This window comes from Trachurus japonicus, chromosome 9 (assembly GCF_045865225.1).
Source record: "Trachurus japonicus isolate A0001 chromosome 9, Traja_1.0".
Lineage (NCBI taxonomy): Eukaryota > Metazoa > Chordata > Actinopteri > Carangiformes > Carangidae > Trachurus > Trachurus japonicus.
Window position 1 is genome coordinate 32,342,178 of NC_140915.1, and position 17,910 is coordinate 32,360,087.

At 40.1% G+C, this 17,910-nt stretch overlaps 1 protein-coding gene across 2 annotated transcripts in view; it reads right to left on the bottom strand.

Annotated features, from left to right (window-relative positions):
* Positions 1 to 920: 920 nt before the first annotated feature.
* LOC146981874 (leucine-rich repeat transmembrane neuronal protein 4) overlaps positions 921 to 17,910 on the bottom strand; it is a 47,300-nt gene continuing 30,310 nt past the window's right edge. Inside the window, exon 3 of one of the 2 annotated variants that reach the window (XM_085787446.1) lies at positions 921 to 2,819. Coding sequence is in view for 1 of the 2 variants with exons in the window: in XM_085787445.1 (XP_085643571.1) it covers positions 2,610 to 2,819 (210 nt within the window). In the remaining variant the exon portion in view is untranslated. The remainder of the gene's footprint in view (positions 2,820 to 17,910) is intronic. The other variant, XM_085787445.1, reaches the window with a different exon arrangement.

A 17,910-nucleotide genomic window follows, 5' to 3' on the forward strand; every position in this document is an offset into this window, starting at 1 on the left:
CTGGCTGAATAACCGAACTAACAAAATGATCCCCATGACTGATAGAAAGCACTGTCTCCACTGACTCTTGTATCAAGAGAACTCTTTTAAAAATGAGAAACATCTCAAAGTGGATTTGATGTCTATATAGGCCAGAAATAACTAAGGCTTAATCTACAGGTCCCATGCAAAACTTAATTATCGTCACCATCATTGCAGACGTAGAGATAAAGAGACTGTTCTTGTAGCTGTTAGTTTTCTGTGTTAAACACCTGGGGAAGCAACACAACAAGTTAAACTCATGCTTTATTGTTGAACATACTGTAGTGCTCCCTCTGTTAGAAGCTTGATGGGGTTGCTGGACTGTAAAAAATGTCCCCAAAACCAAAAGAGGGGCAGGGCAGAGCTGCTAACATTATCCTACACTGATGTATGGATTTAGCTGTGAACGGTGCAGTAGGGAAATATCTCACAATGATTGCACTGATTATGAGGGAGGGATTTTTTGTCTAATGTAATGTAACCTATAAAATGTGGTTAAGTAATGAAATGTTCCTTGGCTTTGGGAGTTAGCTACATGCTTCTTTTTTTTAAAGTAACAATCTACAGGAAAAACAACTGGCACCCACACACCTACAATGCATTAGTGAGCAATCATGTACTAGGCAGGTGCAGGAAGCAGCTTGTCTTTCTGCAGTTGATTTGTTGCAGAAAATACCGTGAGTGAAGAACAGCAAAGAGCTGCAGTGGCAACAATGCAGAATTTAACTGGACAACAGCAGCTAGCAAAGACAACAACATCAGTAGAACTTTTATTTGTGTGATGTTTTCACCAATGACATTTGAGAACCAGACGACATTGCTCTCCCTTAAGTTTTGAAACAGGGTCAGCAGTGTTTTGCAAAATGTTCCACTTTCAAAGCTGTAGCGTAGATGGGAGGCCAAAATGTAGCAAAAGAGATGCATGAGTTACTGATGTACATTCAGCTAGTTAGCCTGGCATGCTAACATTTGCAGATTACTCAGACAAACATTGTTTCATTAATCTTTCACAGTTTTGTTCTTGTTTTATGATTTTAGACAGGCTAAATCAAGGACATTGGCCTCCTACCGCTACATCAAGAATAACTGTCACAGCTCCTTGCACATGTTTCAATATGTGGCTTGAGAAGCCTGATGTCGGTTTATAGCTGTCAGACATTGACTGGACAATTGCTATTCAGGGGACTTGTTTAACCAACAGTGAGTTGGTCAGCTGACAGTTCCAATTATGTCTCATTTACTTTCATAATTTCCATTCACTGTATTTGTGTGTTAATGGCACAGAACTCCTGTTAATCAATAATCAGGTCCTGTACTGTTTTGGGCACAATTTTGATTTCCTGGAATGAAGGCCATGAGCAGAGAATAATTATGTCAGATAACAGTCACACACAGTCACAGGAAGAGAGAAAGCAAGTGAAATTTACCATGAGGGTGCTGATCAATATAGGGCAAAAGATCTGACGCATATCATTATTATACAGTCTTGCCTCCAGCGCTGTGCTCTTAAGTCTCTTCAGCCACCTACACAGCTGTCTAAATACAGCAGACAGTTGTTTGGGTTGATACCTCTGATCTTGATGAATGATACTGTTATCGGTCATTTACCACAGTTTATTTACCATATACTATAATATAACATCTTGTAAAAAGCACACACATGTAAATATATGAGTGTACATTCAGATAATTGGTCGCAGAACACATTTGAAAAACAAAAACCATTAACTACAAGGGTGATGTAGATGGCTGATGAAAAGTAAATATCCAAAAGGTTCCAGTGCATGATCTGTACTTTATGTTCATTTTTCATCTTTTCATTTCTCAGCTTGATTAAATTAATTATAACGTGATCCACATCACAAATCATTAAAGAAATTAAAAGTCACCATGTAAATTATACATACTGCCGGCAAGATGTGTAGGCTGTACATTTTATTTGACAATTACTGTCCGTTATTTTCTGTCTCGTGTCTCTCGTCTTGGGTAATTTTATTTGAGTGGCTCGACATGAAAAATGCTACAGGGACTTGAGTTAGGGAGAGACTTCTGACTGACAGAGTGAGCAGAAAAAGCAGCAGAAAACGTTTTAGCTCGGCTGATCTTCCATTTGTTCTGCTCCTCATTTGCTTATCATGCTGTTTTCCCTGCTCTGTTTATAGCATTTTTGCATTTGATTACTTTACCTGACACAGCTGGGGGGTGCACAGATTAGGGGAAGTTGAGGAAAAATGTTTAATAAGATTAATAAATCATTAAATTATTATCCATAATGCTTCTCAAAAGGCAGAGCAGAACGTGGAAAGTCATGCTGCTGTTCAGCCTCCTTCCTAATTGAGGACATTGAGGGTCAGGTGGGTCAGAAGCTCACTAATCAATACTGCTGCACCCCTTTATTTCCACTGAGAAATATTTTCATTTTCATTACCCTGGTTCCAGGGTGCTCTGCAGTAGATTAATTGTCTCCTTTGCTTCTTTACCAGTCCCAGCTCCCTCCCACACAGCCTTGCGTTTCATTTGAGTGGTCCACTGATTCTGTGCAGTGGACATACAGTATTTTGGACACAGAGCCTCACAGTGTGCACAGCTCACTGGTGGAAGGAGTGGGTCTGAGGGCAAGGCAGCACAGGCTTGGAGGAAAGGGCAGCCACTTGGTACCCGGCTGGCCTCCGACCCCCCAGCGCCTGAGCCTGGGGCTCCGTGCCCACGTCGAGGTGCAGTGACAGGTGGGCATGACAGTAATCCAGAACCGACTGCTCACACCTGTACAACGTCAGAGCGCTCAGCTGCCGTGGTACCTTGACAGAGACAGAGAGCAGAAAAGGGAAGAGGAGAGAAAGGGGGAGCCAGATGTAAGTCTTGTGAGTCTACCAGAGAACCCTCCATTTCAACATTGCATCTGCTCTCAGAGTATTTGGAATTGGCTTAATTTACTTCATGCAGTTGTGGCACAGCACTGTCATTAATGCAGCCTTGGCCGGTGATACAGTGCGCGCCCTAAGACCTGAAATCTGTGGTGCTCAAACACCCACTTTCAGCTGGAGTGATTTATATGCAAGATGAAAGCCTTAAGCAAGAGTGCACACATATTTTCTGCCCTCTTTTAAATGGAGTCAAGGCTCCATTTAGAAGAGAGTGCTTATTACATTACAAGCACTTTGCTGATTCGAAGACCCCTCTTAGTTTTACGTGCTAGTGTGGTCTGAATTATGTCAATTAAATGGGATAAAGCTGCATCACTGCCCCCATGATATTGATATTAATATCCTAATGTCTATTAATGCTTTCACACAAAATATGAATGCACTCATGCATCTTGAAATGCAGAGAGCAACGTAACGCAGTGCACAGAAACATTCATATACATCAGATTGCAACACAGGACACATGCAGCGCGCATGCAGTTGGCAACAGTCGACTTTCTCTAAGCTCAAACTCAGTTCCACATAGAGGTACAGTGCTGTTGTATTTATCTATTGTAAAATATGTTGTGTGGATTATTTTATTGGATCACAAAAGGATTTGCTTAAAGCTGATTTGATGCAGAAACGGCCTTCAGATGGGTTTTTCCCTTCATCTGCTTAGGTCAAGTTTCACAGCGCTGTCACCATTCAGACCCTTAAATTTAAAAATCGCACATTTCAAAAGGTTATGTTTTCTTTGCGGAAACAACCCAGATGTGTTTGTTCCCAGCTTCAACAAGAACATTAGTTGAAGACACTCTACTGTATATTGTTACTATTGTCTAATTCAACAGCTGAACTTTGCACACACACTTCAGACGACCTAATAAAAAATTCATGAACAACAATGCTCAGAATGCACAATGAGATAAATAGGAGGATGGTCGGGGGTGTCTGGATCTGGGAGTTCTCTGTTCAAAGTATCAAGGGGAAAGGCTACGCTGTGGACTTGTTTTCTCCAATTATTGCAATAGAGAAGTCAAACATGCAAATGGGGAAGTCAATATAAATTTGGTTGGTTGACTAGTTGAACCAATAGCTCTCCCTGCCTCTTTGTATGGCAGCGGTTCATTGTCTCCTCAGCATCTCTTGCCTCCTCTAACAACCACATGGCCAGTTTGTACCAGCTGTAATACTGTACAAAGGTGCCATAAAATAACCTGAGCTACAGTTACTGAAAAAATAAAAGCCTTTTTTGCCTGATGGTGTTATAAAAGTTAGTGGTTCTCTGCAGATCTTTATACAAAAATAAATGCACCTGTAGAGAGGTGTAGTGCTATTATTGTATAGGTCTTCTCACAATAAACAGTATGAATAGTTTAGATGGCATAGAAAGAGTCAAAATAGAACAACTCTTATGGCCTCTTGAATGGTTATGAGTTATCATAACTGTTATGGTTTTTGTTTTAAAAATGTAAGTGCAAAGCCTTGAGAATGATTGCTTGTTTTTCGTGTCAGGTTGTATCTGTAATGCTTCAAACATACACTGTATCCTGCTTACCATCACTGCAGATTGATTTAACCTTCTCAAAGAACCTGACAAAAGTCAGTCACATCAAACACATCAGCATCAAGGTTTCTGCCTCTGTTTGCACTTTACTGGAATAGGCCTTTTCTAGACTGAGAGAGGGAAAAGATACTTTATGCAAAACACATTAACCACAACATTCACCAGTGTCATGGCAGAGGTTTCAAATGGTGCCAGTGTTCAACTCATTTCTCTTCTGGCCCAGGAGGTACAGTGTGATGCAATGTGTGTTGTAATGCCTTGGCTTGGACTGAGTGCTGTAACATTGTGACATCTCCAACCAAGAAGGGAATGCGCTGAAAACCCGTTTCCAAAATAGCATGCATGCAAATGTTTTTGGTTCATTTGACACAGATTTGTATGCTACCATAAAGATACACACAAATATACACATATCATTGCCCCCAGCGAGTTCTGTGGGGAAGTCAGTTGAAAAAACAACTACACTGTAGCCTATCCCTTTTCTGTTTTTATTGCCTCCTCCTCAAACACTTAAATCAGTTGCAGCCTTTTCCTGCATTTTGCTTAACTGTCACCTACTGTAGCTCACATAAAACCAGTGTGCGAAATACCCATCAATATTCGGGGGGGTCCCTAACTCGCGATTGTTGCGCAATACCGTTATTTTTTTTTCTTTTTATAAAGTAGGACTATAACATTACAATAAGCCAAGAAAACTAGCCTAAAAAAGGAGAGGCAAAGTTGTGCATTACAATGCAGAAAGTAATTGACGATAAATAGACGATAATTCAAATAAATAAAAGACAATAATTGGCACCACACTGGCGCACTTGAACAATGAATAAAGGTATAGGAGACTGGCGCGCGATCAGGGCAATGCAGAAACGAATAGACAATAAATAAAATACAACAATTAAAATGAATGAAAGACACCAAACTCGTGCACTCGAATAACAACCAACTGTATAAATCTGGAGATCGGAGACTGACGTGCAATTATGTGCACGACGAGATCCTCAGCCTGCAACTATGACCGATCATGTACCTTATCTAACCATCCATCTAGCAAATATGTTTAAACACAGCATTGAACACATCCCCAAATCACATTCGTATAACGGGCCATCATAAAAATTGAAAAAGCACAGACAAATAGCTCACAACAGGCGCCTGGCTAAACAACACCACTGGGGGTTCAGGCCATAGTATGCTGAAGCAGGCTAGCCTCTTACCTTAAAGCAGAAGTAAGTGATATATTTGTGTTAATATAAGTCTTAAATAGTTATATCTTCCGACAGCAATCACTTACATAGAGTGTTTGGACTGAAACACGGGTCTGTCAGTCCCTCTGCTCTGCTCTGAGCCGAAGAGAAAACATTTATCGTATCCTACAGTTTTTATCCAATGAGGATAGAGAACGGCATGCAGGGCTGTGTGTGCAGCCAAGGAACGCCTTGAATGTGGCGACGTAGGGACGAGGACTGTTATGGTGCGTTCAAGGAAACTCGTATTTTTCCGACCGTGAAGTGGTACCAGTTCGATCTGGTACGAGTTCACCGGTCGGAAGTTACGAGTGGCCGTTATAGTGACTTTCACCGGTAAAACAGGTCGGAAAAACATGAGTGGGTTGCCTGAAACGCTACAAAGTCGACCACAATAAAATTATTGTATTATATTATATTATTTATTTTTTTGACAAGATTGAGACCCCCCTTAGATTTTGCTTTTGAGTCTTTCAGGGGGTCTCAAGGGGTTAATCGGGGGGGTCCGACCCCCCCGTATTTCGCACTATGCATAAAATGCACTCTCAGCCTGCAGTTCACTAAGTTACACTCACATTTTTTATTCACATAGAGCCGCTTACCATGAAATAAACTATAATTTCTATTTCACAGGGTCTTTAATTTTTGCAAGGGCCTCACTGGTATTTTTTTTCACTGACAGCTACAGAGTGCTGTATCTGTAGCTCTCAAAATGTTGTAAAGTAGAACTGAAACAGAAACACTTGAGCCCAGATGACTTGCTCCAGATCAGCCCTCTAAAGCCACACTTCACAAATACTATACAATTCATTGTATGAATTCATGGTGTGGTTGCTCCACAGACACCATGGAGTTAAACAGAGACAAAAAGATCGGTGAATGTGTAACTGTTGAGCACTTGTTGAGAATGGGCTTCAGTAAAGCAGTGAGCAAAGTGGGATGTGAAACAGCAGGTGATGGTCACACTTAAGGAAAGGACTGGTAAATGCTAAATGGACTGCATTTATAGCACTTTCCCAGTCTTATAGAGCACTCAAAGTGCTTTACATTGCAAACCCCATTCACCCATTCACCCACCCATTCATATAGCACTTATTCTATACTGTACTTACACACACTCATAATACACTGGGGCAATATGGGGCTCAATATCTCACCCAAGGACTGGTTGACATTTGGACCCAATCTTAGAGTCTGTGTGACTGTAGAACTGAGCTTTGAGCTAAATGCTGACATAAGCAAGGAAATCTGCTCACAGTGAAAATGTTTGGCAGAATATAAAATATATTTCCTATTTCTCCACCTTGGTGCAACTCTTTGTTAATTAGCATGTACTACAGTCGGGGCTTCCACCACTACTTTGCCACAGCTTTCATGACTGAGGAGTGGGGGTGACTAAAGGTATGGCTGTCCAGTATCAATGATTGTCTTGTATAAGGTGATATAATTACATCTAGAATTCAGTCATATATTAACAGTCTCATCTAGTGTAGTCATTATAAAAACAGCTGTCCTGTAAAGGTCACATTTGAAATTCCTACAACATCCTAATGTCTTTTAATTAGCCCAATGATTAAACTCCTCCAATGTTTTGTGCAAGATGTCAGCCAGTGTTTCTCACTCCCTCTCAGCAGGATAAGAGCATCCGCACGTTTATTAAAACAGGAAGTGTCAAAACAAGATACATTAACTTAATGTTAGATGTTGTTTTACCTTTTTACAGTCACATCACAGGTCAATAAATAACTGTGCTGCCATTTAAGCATGTAAGCATTTTTAAATGGCACTTACTCACGCTGAGCATGTAAAATAGAAGGGGAAAAAATCAGCAATTGTGAAGCAGTAAAGTTAAACAGGATCCGTTTCATGTCTTAGCATAGAAGAAGAGAATAAAAGCCTTTTTGGCCACCCAGAAAGAGAGAGCATTCAGGTTTAATCAGGAATATTGGGGAAACGCTGGCTGTTATGATTGGAGCTCTTAGAGAGGTGAGTCATTGGCTAGCATAGCTTGGATGGCCGCCAACAGAGCTGCTTAAGGCTGAACGCTGCATACAGTTGGATTTTGCCCGAGGCATGATCACCATCTTTCCTCAAGTGTAATGGCTCAGGAAGTCCTTTCCAATCTAGTTGTGCACTACATACCCAGATAAATGTAAAATGAATTCAAATGTCTTGATTACAATAGCTATCTAAGAATAGTCTTGTTTCCTCTTGACAAGTGTAAGTCGTTATTCAGTGAGTCTCTGGCCACTGGCCAAGGTAATAAAACAAGCATCTGGCATCAACCCGATCTTGTCTTCACTTTATATATTAACTGTTTAAATTATTGCCCAAACTATTTACCCTGAGGTGAAATCAAAGGGATGAAATCACAGACATTTACTGGTGGATACTACACCACTATTTCATCGGTTATTCTCTGTTGTATGTTAATGTTGTGCAATACATCCATATTCTGGTTAATACGTCCTATTTCAGATTCATGAGGTTCTTTTTTCCCTCTGCATCTTCCTCTAAGCTGAAATGACACAGTGTTTATCACTAAAAACATATGGAGTATAATGTGTTAAGAGATGATTTTTCTCACTTGGTCCGGAAACAGTTTGGGCTTCAAGTGGCTTGATTTTTATTATTTCTCTTGAGTTATTTTATTTCATTTCAGTTTAGTTGTTTGTGTGTTGATAACACAGAAATTGAAGTGGCTATCACTGTGATAAAAAAAAAAAAAAGACGAAAAGGAAAATAAAAAGTATAAATGACAAAAACATAAAACACAGGGGGAAACTGCATAAAATACGAGCAGTGGAAACCAGATTAGAGTGGGCCTGGTGCAGAGACGGAGATCGCAGTGATCTTGTGGTTTTCATACTTTTCACTTTCCAGTCTCCCTCCTGCAAAACATCATCACTGAAATCCTCACCTCAGGGTATACGACCAATTATTCTCTACCAGTTCTAGTGAAGATTTCAAGACCACAGTGTGTGGTGTAAACTGTGTCTGTCATTATGTGATACCAATATTTCACAGAATTCACAAATCCTGGCAACTGCTCAGATAGTCACAGAAAAAAAACAACAGTAAATAGACTGTTTTGTTTCCTTTTTTTAACTATCTTCTATCAACAAACAAAATTTATTGTGTGAATGAAAAGTGTTTTAGAGGTGGCAGATTTTGCTCCCTTGTTAGACAGAGTCAGGCTAGCTGTTTCCAGTGTTAAGTTACAAGCTAACTGGCTGCTGGCTGTAGGTCACTATTTATAATGTCATCCATTCAATTAAAAAAAAAAGTTTTGAGTTTGAGAGTGAACGCTTGGTTCTATGTGATGCTTTAATATCAGAAATGTTCACTGTTACAAAACCACTTTTCGTGCAAATGCAGCATTTTATAACAAAAAGGCAGTTGTTCAATAAAGCACTCCACTAACCCACTCTAAAGCACTACTACTGCAGATACAGAGAGGAGGACAATGATATAAACTCCTGTGACACAGCACACAGCAATTAATTCTAATTCCCAAGCTATTAGCTTTGGATTGCTAATAAAAACATTCACATAGGTGGCCCCCCTTTTGCACTGCTCTGAATGTAGGTCAAGCTGCAGCTAAATGATTCCCAATTAGGTGATAGGCAGCTGCACCATGCCAGCATGCCTTAGACTGGCACGGGAGGCATGAGCTCTCATTGGCATATTAACAACATCCTCGGCCCGAGCCGTGCTGCTGCTCTCTGTCAGCTGGATAATTCACTCAGTGGTCAACGCTGCGGCGGGAGAGCACAGACAAGCCTCTATTATCATCGCTGTCTATTAGGCTACACACCCATGGATGCTGAATGGCATGCTAATGGCCACAAGACCCCCTTCCCTGATTGTTGCTTAGCATGGATAAATTGAAAAATGATTTCAGGGTGAGTGACATAGACATGAAGCTGATAATAAGTGGTCGGTAAAGTTAATTAAGCAACACATACTGTGGGTGCCCATACACATTAAGACTGTGTATTGTACATGTTCATTGTTATTGTTATAAATGTGCTCGAAAAGCTGGAGGATGGATTTTCTCTCGCACAATGAAACACAATATTTAATAAATCAGACAACAAATATTGTAGACAGTGGACCATTAGCACCCTCCCAGTGAGGATTAAGAAGTAATCAGGAGAGAAAAAAACTGACATTCATTTTGAAAGGCATAGGAAAGTTTTACATTGTAATATTGCATGTGCTAGAATTCCAGAAAGATCATCTTTTGCTGACTTTAATATTCACCATGTAATTACATTTCTATTTGAAAAGCGTTTCGCATTTGTCAAAATAACCATAATCCTTCAGATGTGGGGATTTATCTCCTCCTAATGCTGCTCATCCTATTTTCTGCTCATCAATGTTGGCAGCGCATGCTGAGATTTACTGTTATTTCCTGGATGGACAATTTATGAGTCACTATATAGTCCTTTCTGATGTATGTTGATATAAGTAACCTGAATATAGAAGGCAAGAAATATAGATTTATAGATTAATCCATATTGAATGAGAGGCATACAGTAAAAAGACGTGTGTGCTACAGTATTTCGTTCAGTCTTGCTAACCAACTGTTTTTCTCTGTCGTTGTGCACTCCCACACACATTCCTGAGTGCACACACACACACATACAGTACATGCCGCTTGTCAAAACAACCATTATATACCTCAGTCCAGGAAAAAAAAAAGTGCTGCTTCCGAGGTTGGAACCCTGATGGTCTCATTCAGTAGTCTAATGGTCTTTCATTTTTATTTAAACGCCACAGGTAATTCATGTAACAAACATTTTTTTAGTCTATAACTTCCGTCGCACTGGTGACTAAATATAGCCTGCCTTAGTGCAATCCCACTAATCATTATAACAGGAAAAACACATCTACAGCATGGGCTTTTTGCATTCAGACAGGGAAGAAATCAAATTCAGATGTTGGACTAACTAAACATGGATTTTTTTTATTTATGTATGTATGACAGCTACAACATTCTAATTTTAACTCTGGTCTCATAGACCAGAAAATATAAGTTTCTTATTATGGCCTTGGACTGTCTATACGAAAGTATTTTTGAGCTTCCAAAAAAAAAAAAATCCAGAGCAACCAAGACTGCACTGTAGACATTACCATAATATTCTGGTGCTGTCCACAGGTGACACTCATAAAATGTCACAGCTAGTCAGGCTGAACAAACTCCTGACTGTCAACTCAACAGACAGCAATGAGCTACCTCTGGGCAGTTAAAATAAAACTTAAAACTTACCTTGCCTTAAAACTGATATAATAAATATTTGTTATATTCACTGTGAACCCACAGATTATAATATAATAATTAATGCTCTCTGTTTTCAGCATCTTTCAGTTAGCTGTTTTGTGCCTTGTGAAGTTATAGGTACACTCTCACAGCTCCCGTCACATAATTTGCCATCACAACAGGCAGCTGTGAAAAAAAAGGAAAAAAAAAAAAAAAGCAGAGGTCAGATATTTGCCACAGGAGCTGTTAGCACAGTGAGTGTTACACTTACATTTGCCAGGTGGGCAGGAAAACAACTCCAAATAATTGCTAATGTTGCTCTGTGTCTGCTTGATGTGTAAATCAGCAACCGTTTGCTAACAAGTCAAGGTTGTATCAATGTTGTGTTCAGAGCTTGTATCTACTTGTTTCACTACTAAACCCAAGTGGCTAAAAAAACACCTCTAGTAGGTTTGATAAAAATACATTCTCTTAACCTGTTACGTAATTACCTTTTGGGTCACAGAGGGATGCATTCTATCCCGGCATGCTGTAAGGCCGGGATAGGTAAACCATCCATCAAACTACAAGCATGCTTTAGAGAAATAACAAAGATATTTCAAAAGAAAGACAGATCACTATCCATACACAGTTTACAGATATTTTTCAGACTCAGCAAAAGAAAAAGGTCTTGTCAAGATCAGCATAGTCACTTACACTAAGAGAAAGACTTAAAGGAATTCAGTGCACCAAGGCCAAAGCCATTTCATTCTCTAATGGATGTCTGGAGTTTATCAGCCCTGCTTTGTCCAGATGAGATACCGGACTAATGTTGCAAATCACGGATAATTTAGTAAGTTCAAAAAAGATATGAAACACTAGACTGACAGGCATGTATTTAATGGATAAGGGAATAATGTAATCACCTTGGTTCAGATTGAATGCTCATTGACTATGCAGATGATTGCTTCAGAAAAGGGAGCAATATTTTGTGTGGTAGGAGGATTTTATACACACAGTCTCTGGAGTTGGGGTTCTCCTCTGTGAAACATCTTAAATCTATATGAATATGTTAAAAAGCATGTACTCCAGAAATTTACTCACAGCTTATACGGGCAGTCTAATTAAGTGATTGAATTCATAAATAAGCAGATCACAGCTTAAACTGAGAGTTACATGAAAAGGATGAGTGAAAGTTTGGGGCAGGGGTTAATTTGGGGATTACAGGGTTGTGTACGCAGAGATAGGGTTAAAGTTTAGGATTAAAAATTGATGGGATAAACCTAAACTCAGTTTTGAGGGTTACGTCAATCAGATTCAAGACAGACACTGCTGTAATCTACTGGCTGTGACTGTCACATTCTGTTTGTCTCCAGTCGTGTCTTTCAGTCTCAGTTTTAATTGTGAGAAATACAAACACAAGCAGTCAAGCTAACAAGCTACCTGCTAATTAAAGAAAACTGACAAAAACCTGAACTGTGCATACAGCAGGTAATTAGTCGTGAGTAAACTGTTCCTCAGCTACAGCTCCAGTGTGCTCGTTTTAGAGAAAGAGGAGCATACAAACAATTCTTGTTTTATGAAATCCTAGATATGCTAGACATCAGAGGACAGGTGTCTTCCACATTTGGGTTTACCATATGCCTGCCTTAGTGCAGTGTTCACACTGTGCTCTTGGGCAGCGGCTGATTGCTTGTCCTATGTTAATCCACCTTGCAGCTTTTTGAGTGAATCATTGAAACAACACCTTGCAGTGTGTATGGAGGTAGCTACACCACTTTGCTCCAGTAGTGTCTGGGTGATGAAACTGCCATCGCAGTCGTGCTCTGCGTTCCACAAACGGACCGAACACACTGTGTTGTGTGTGTGTGGCAGTTGTGTGGCTGAACTGGCTTGTATGCATGCATGCATGCTTTCACACTGACCGCACGTCTGCTGCATCACTGCAGCCAGCTCTATCTTTCTACACATGTGTGCCTCAATATTAACAGTCCGCAGTCATTATTGACACATTCAGTTTCACATGTAAAAGATGGTAGGCTACCTTCCAGCAGAACATCATGTTGACTCCCAGATAGTTTCTGATTTACAGTTATATCTCTTGAATCATTTATTCAACCTCTCCAGAGATATCTGGTCACTTTTGTGACCTTCAGAGCTAAACATTGTTAATTTATCAGTATCTTCTGGCACTGCCCCAGTGCTAAATTGGCTGTGTAAAACCTTCACAGCTTGATCCAGGATCTCTGAATAACACTGGAGCCTGTTGTTCCACTGAAACAGGACTCACAGTAAATGGTCTTGTGAACTCTGTGTATTCAGACTCCACCATTGTGCCCCTCTTGCTTTTATTCAGTTCAGCTTTTGACACCACACATCGCTGTATACTAAACTCAGTCTTGGCACTCATCTACTTAACATCTGACTGATCTCACAGATCACAGGATGTCCCCAGAAATAAAACTATATTGCTATACCATGATATGAAACATAAGGTACCCCAGGGCTCTGTTCTTGGTCCTCTCCTTTTCTCTCTTCATATTTCACCTCTTGGTCAAATTATTCACACTCATGGAATTAATTTCCACTCTTCTTTTGACTGATACTCAGTATGTGCCTCTAAGGGCTGACAGTTTCTCAGATTGTGAATTTAGAGGTCTGTCAGATTGTCTGAGGTCTGTTTGTGAAAAACTGTCTTGAAATGTACTGCTCCTAAATTCAGTTAAAACTGAGATGCTGGTCACGGACTCAGCTTGACACAGACACCATTTTGTTCAATAACAGTAACTCTCTACAAGTGTGTGATAGCTCATAGTCTGACAGCCAGCTGTCACCTAAATAACACAACTGAAATTTAGTCTTTCCTGTCCATGACAAGTGATATTTGAAATTGTACCTCATGCAATCGTTTAATTAAGAAGTTTTCAATTGGTTGAGAGTGCTGCAGCTAGACCTTTAATAACTGACTTGCTCCTTCATACCCGTCCTTAAACCTTATTTTGCATCTTTTATTCTCACTCCCCAGAATTAAAGCCCCCTGTCTCCTTCCCCTTTCCCTGGACCAACCTGCCTGCTGACATCACACTGTCTGACTCGGTTAAACTAATCACACCTTAACCTTCAGTTAGCTCCCCGTTCTTTCACAACTTCAGGATTTGTACCTGTTGCAATTCTACTCCCATTGGCTCAGCCCCAGTCTCAATAAATCAGTTAAACCCAGTGTACATAGTATAGTCCATGTTGTCCTGCCAATGAGATTACTGTGAACTTTCTAAAACCACTGCATCATTCCAACTGTTTCTTTACTCCCACAAGAACACACGCGCCCAGGCTGTGTACGTCTCTCCCTCTCTCTCGTAGTATTTTGCTTTCTCTCCCCTCTCTCCTCCTGTTGCTCTCTGCAGGTCTTTCAGTTGTAGAATTTGGATCTGTGGCTCTAAAACCACCCACCATCCTCACAGTCCTGCTCAACACCCACTGTTGCAATTATTATTAGTACTAGTGGTATTATTTCTATCTTTATTATCATTATCATCACTACATCTTTGCATTGTAGTCCTTCACCTGACTATCACTCTCTCTTAACCCAAACCAGTCAAGGCAGACCACCATCCATTCTATCTGTTCTGCTCAAAGTTTCAGACTCTTGGAAGAAAGTTTATTTGTTTAATGTCTGTAATCAGTTTCACAAAGACTATAGTCTGTGACTTGTTGTGATTTGGCTTTACTATATTATACGTAAAAACTCACTTGACTATAACTAAACAGCGATAAGGAGCAACAGCAGACATTCATTAGAGGAAAAACCTGCACTAACTGCATTAATTGATTTTTCTGGCCACTTGGGGAGCTAACTGCTCTGCTGTGTTCACTTGATACTTTCCCACTTTGTCTATTTGCTGGATAATGCTATGCACGTAGCACGTAGCACGTAGCGTATCAGAGCTTTTGTGCTGAAGAATGCCTACAGGATCTATTAACAATCTCATATGTCCATTGTCAGCGAAGCAAAACCACAACACTGAGGTGAAAGATGCTATAAATAGTAGAGGGGAGCAGCAGGATATGGTGATAATTATCTGCTCATGCATCAATATGAGTGATCACACTACTACAGTAGTAGCCATTGATTCATGTATAAATATTAACCTTTTACAGCTTTAAATTAGATACAATTTGCAATATAATATGTATAAAGTTATTCTAAGGTACTCTTGCAATGTGAAATTAAGTCTTCATATAGCGTTAAATAGGCAAGACACCTGATTAGATACTGTTTGTCAGATTATGGTTACTTTAGTAATAACTGTAGCGAAAGGGTAACAACTTTTGGGACACACTTGATAAACCATAAAGACTGAAGTTCTCAAGCATGAAAGATCTTGGGTCTAATCCAAAGCAACCACCTGAAAGGACCTCAGAGTGAATTCAACACAATATTAGCCACAGAACTAACTAACTAACTATTGTTGTCACTGTCACATTTGTTCTTGACAGAAAAGAAAGTGAAGCATTCAGACAGAGCTGCATTTTAGTATTAAAAGTGAAAAAAACAAAAACATTCTGCATTACAGAGGAGTTAACAGATAAAGTTTATACACTGTGTTAAACCATCTCATATAAATGTCACAGATTAGAAACCAGGATGTTGATGTGCCATTGCTCCATCCACCGTAGTACAGGCTTTTCACTCCTGTCCAGTTTCCATGGTGATAACTGTGGAGAATGGGCTGTACGTCCAACTCTTGACGCTGTGGAAGATTGCGTGTGTGCATCCGTGTATGCTGCATGATATTTTATGTGCTCTGTCATTATGTGAATATATTAAATCTTTAAGGAGACTGACCAGAGAGCAAATAGAAACAAAGACACACACACACACACATTTTGCTCTAGATATGATTTCTGTCCTCACAATAGGCTTAAGAACCAACATATCTAATAGCACGCAATTGATTGCACAAAATATTCATGACAATGAACTACATGAAAATACTAGCAGATTTAGTTCATCCCTGTTCTGTTTGTCTGTTTCCCTCAAAAGAGGCCTGGAGAACAGCCATCTGATTAAGTGCTACAGTCTGAATAAGCCTCTGAACTTGAACAGACTTGCCCAATATTGATGTGGCTGAAAATGTGAGAGGACAAGAGATGAACTGCAGCCAGCTGTTGGCCTCTTGTGATATTTCCACAGAGGAATCATGTGCACAAGGAGGATTGGGGTGATATTAAGAGCCAAAGCTCGGCAAAGCTTCATCTGTGGTGATGAGATGTGAATATTGCAGAAGGCTAATATACAACTTGAGGGAAATGGCGTGAGGCCAGTGCTGTGGTACAATAGCTGCTGCATGGAACCATACATTATCTTGCCATTCGTCTCCCTGTCAAACAAGGGGGATGATGTTGATGAAACTGTTGCCCCACTTTTTGTAGTCTCAAACTGTCATGTCCATGGAACTGATCTGCAAGATTAATAGTTTTTGTTATAACTTGGTTTCTCTGGTGGTTCTTATGCTGCTTCCCTGCAGGCCCAGTAAACCGAAGGACGCTTCAGCCCCGCTGTCCTTGAGTGTAGTTGCGCCCCTATAGCGATGACTAACTTTGCTTCACCATTGTATTGTGAGCAGGACCATCACATACTGTGTCTAGACTCTCATTAAACTGTCTTCCCCTGCTCAATGTGTGAGGTCATGTGCAATGGGCTAGAGAGACAAAAACATTTTTCAAAAGCTGCCTGCGTTGAGCTTTGACTTGCTCTATGCCATCAGAAACACTTTGTGCAATTTTGTTCAACTCATGCATTTCTGGTCTGACTTTTATCTTACAGGTACTGTAGCAGTTGTGCTGTTTTCAGAACTGCTCATCATTATCTATGATACACACAGTACCAACCAACAACATCTGTTGTTGTTCACAGCAGCATATGAAAATGAACCTCCATGCAGGTTTCTGCAGAGCAGGTTTAAATGCTTCCTCCGCTGTCACTACTGTATCTTGGCAGTGCTAGACTCCACCTAACTACAAATATACATTTACATACATTACTGTACAGTAAATATACATTTAAATGGCTGAGCTCACACAGTTGCCACAAAGGGGCAACATAACTATAACTATATATACCAAAAGGTTTTTTGTACTTGCCTGTTTATAATCTGCTGGAAAGTTTTCCATCTTAACATGGGAGTCTTTGAGTATTGACTTCATTTTGTAGGGAGCTCACTGCCTAGTGCCCATTCAAGGAAATGTAATATTTGGCACTTTTCTGTTGGCTTCCTTTTCGCTTTTTTTGCTTGGCCCTAGTGCAAGATTTTTTTATGGCCCCCTCTAACCTTGACAAGCGTGAATGATCATGTAAATACAGAGATGCACACCCACACAGACCAACTGAATTCTGGAGGTCACACTTGTCTTCTCCACAGACATCAAATCCAGGGACATCAAATTAGATAAACTTAGAAGAACTACAGACAAAATCCAGAAATGTAACAAACACCTAAACACAAATTGGATGAGCAGCAACATTACAGACCTAGACCTAACCCTTTATTAACATTCAATATTTGCTCAGACAAGAAACTAACCATTTATATTTCGAACAAACTGTCAGTTTATCTAGATAATGTCTGTTTGGACATTTGCTCTGGTGTTTACAGAGATGTCAGGACCCCCTGCTGGTTGAGACCAGAGGTCAGCTGAGCAGCTCGCGCTCTGATTCCTGAGATGAGCGGCTGGTCAGTGTCGTCCCAGGGGAGCGGTCTTATCTCTGCCAGCCCTGAGGTAATTCACAACTGGCTCTTACTTTGAGAAATATAATTCCCTTTGAGGGATGAAATTCAGTCTTAAAGTTGAATTATAATATCTGTTAAAGCCTCTTTTTCTGAAGCTGAGTATGTAATAGATACATGCTTTTGTGACAGTTAAATATGA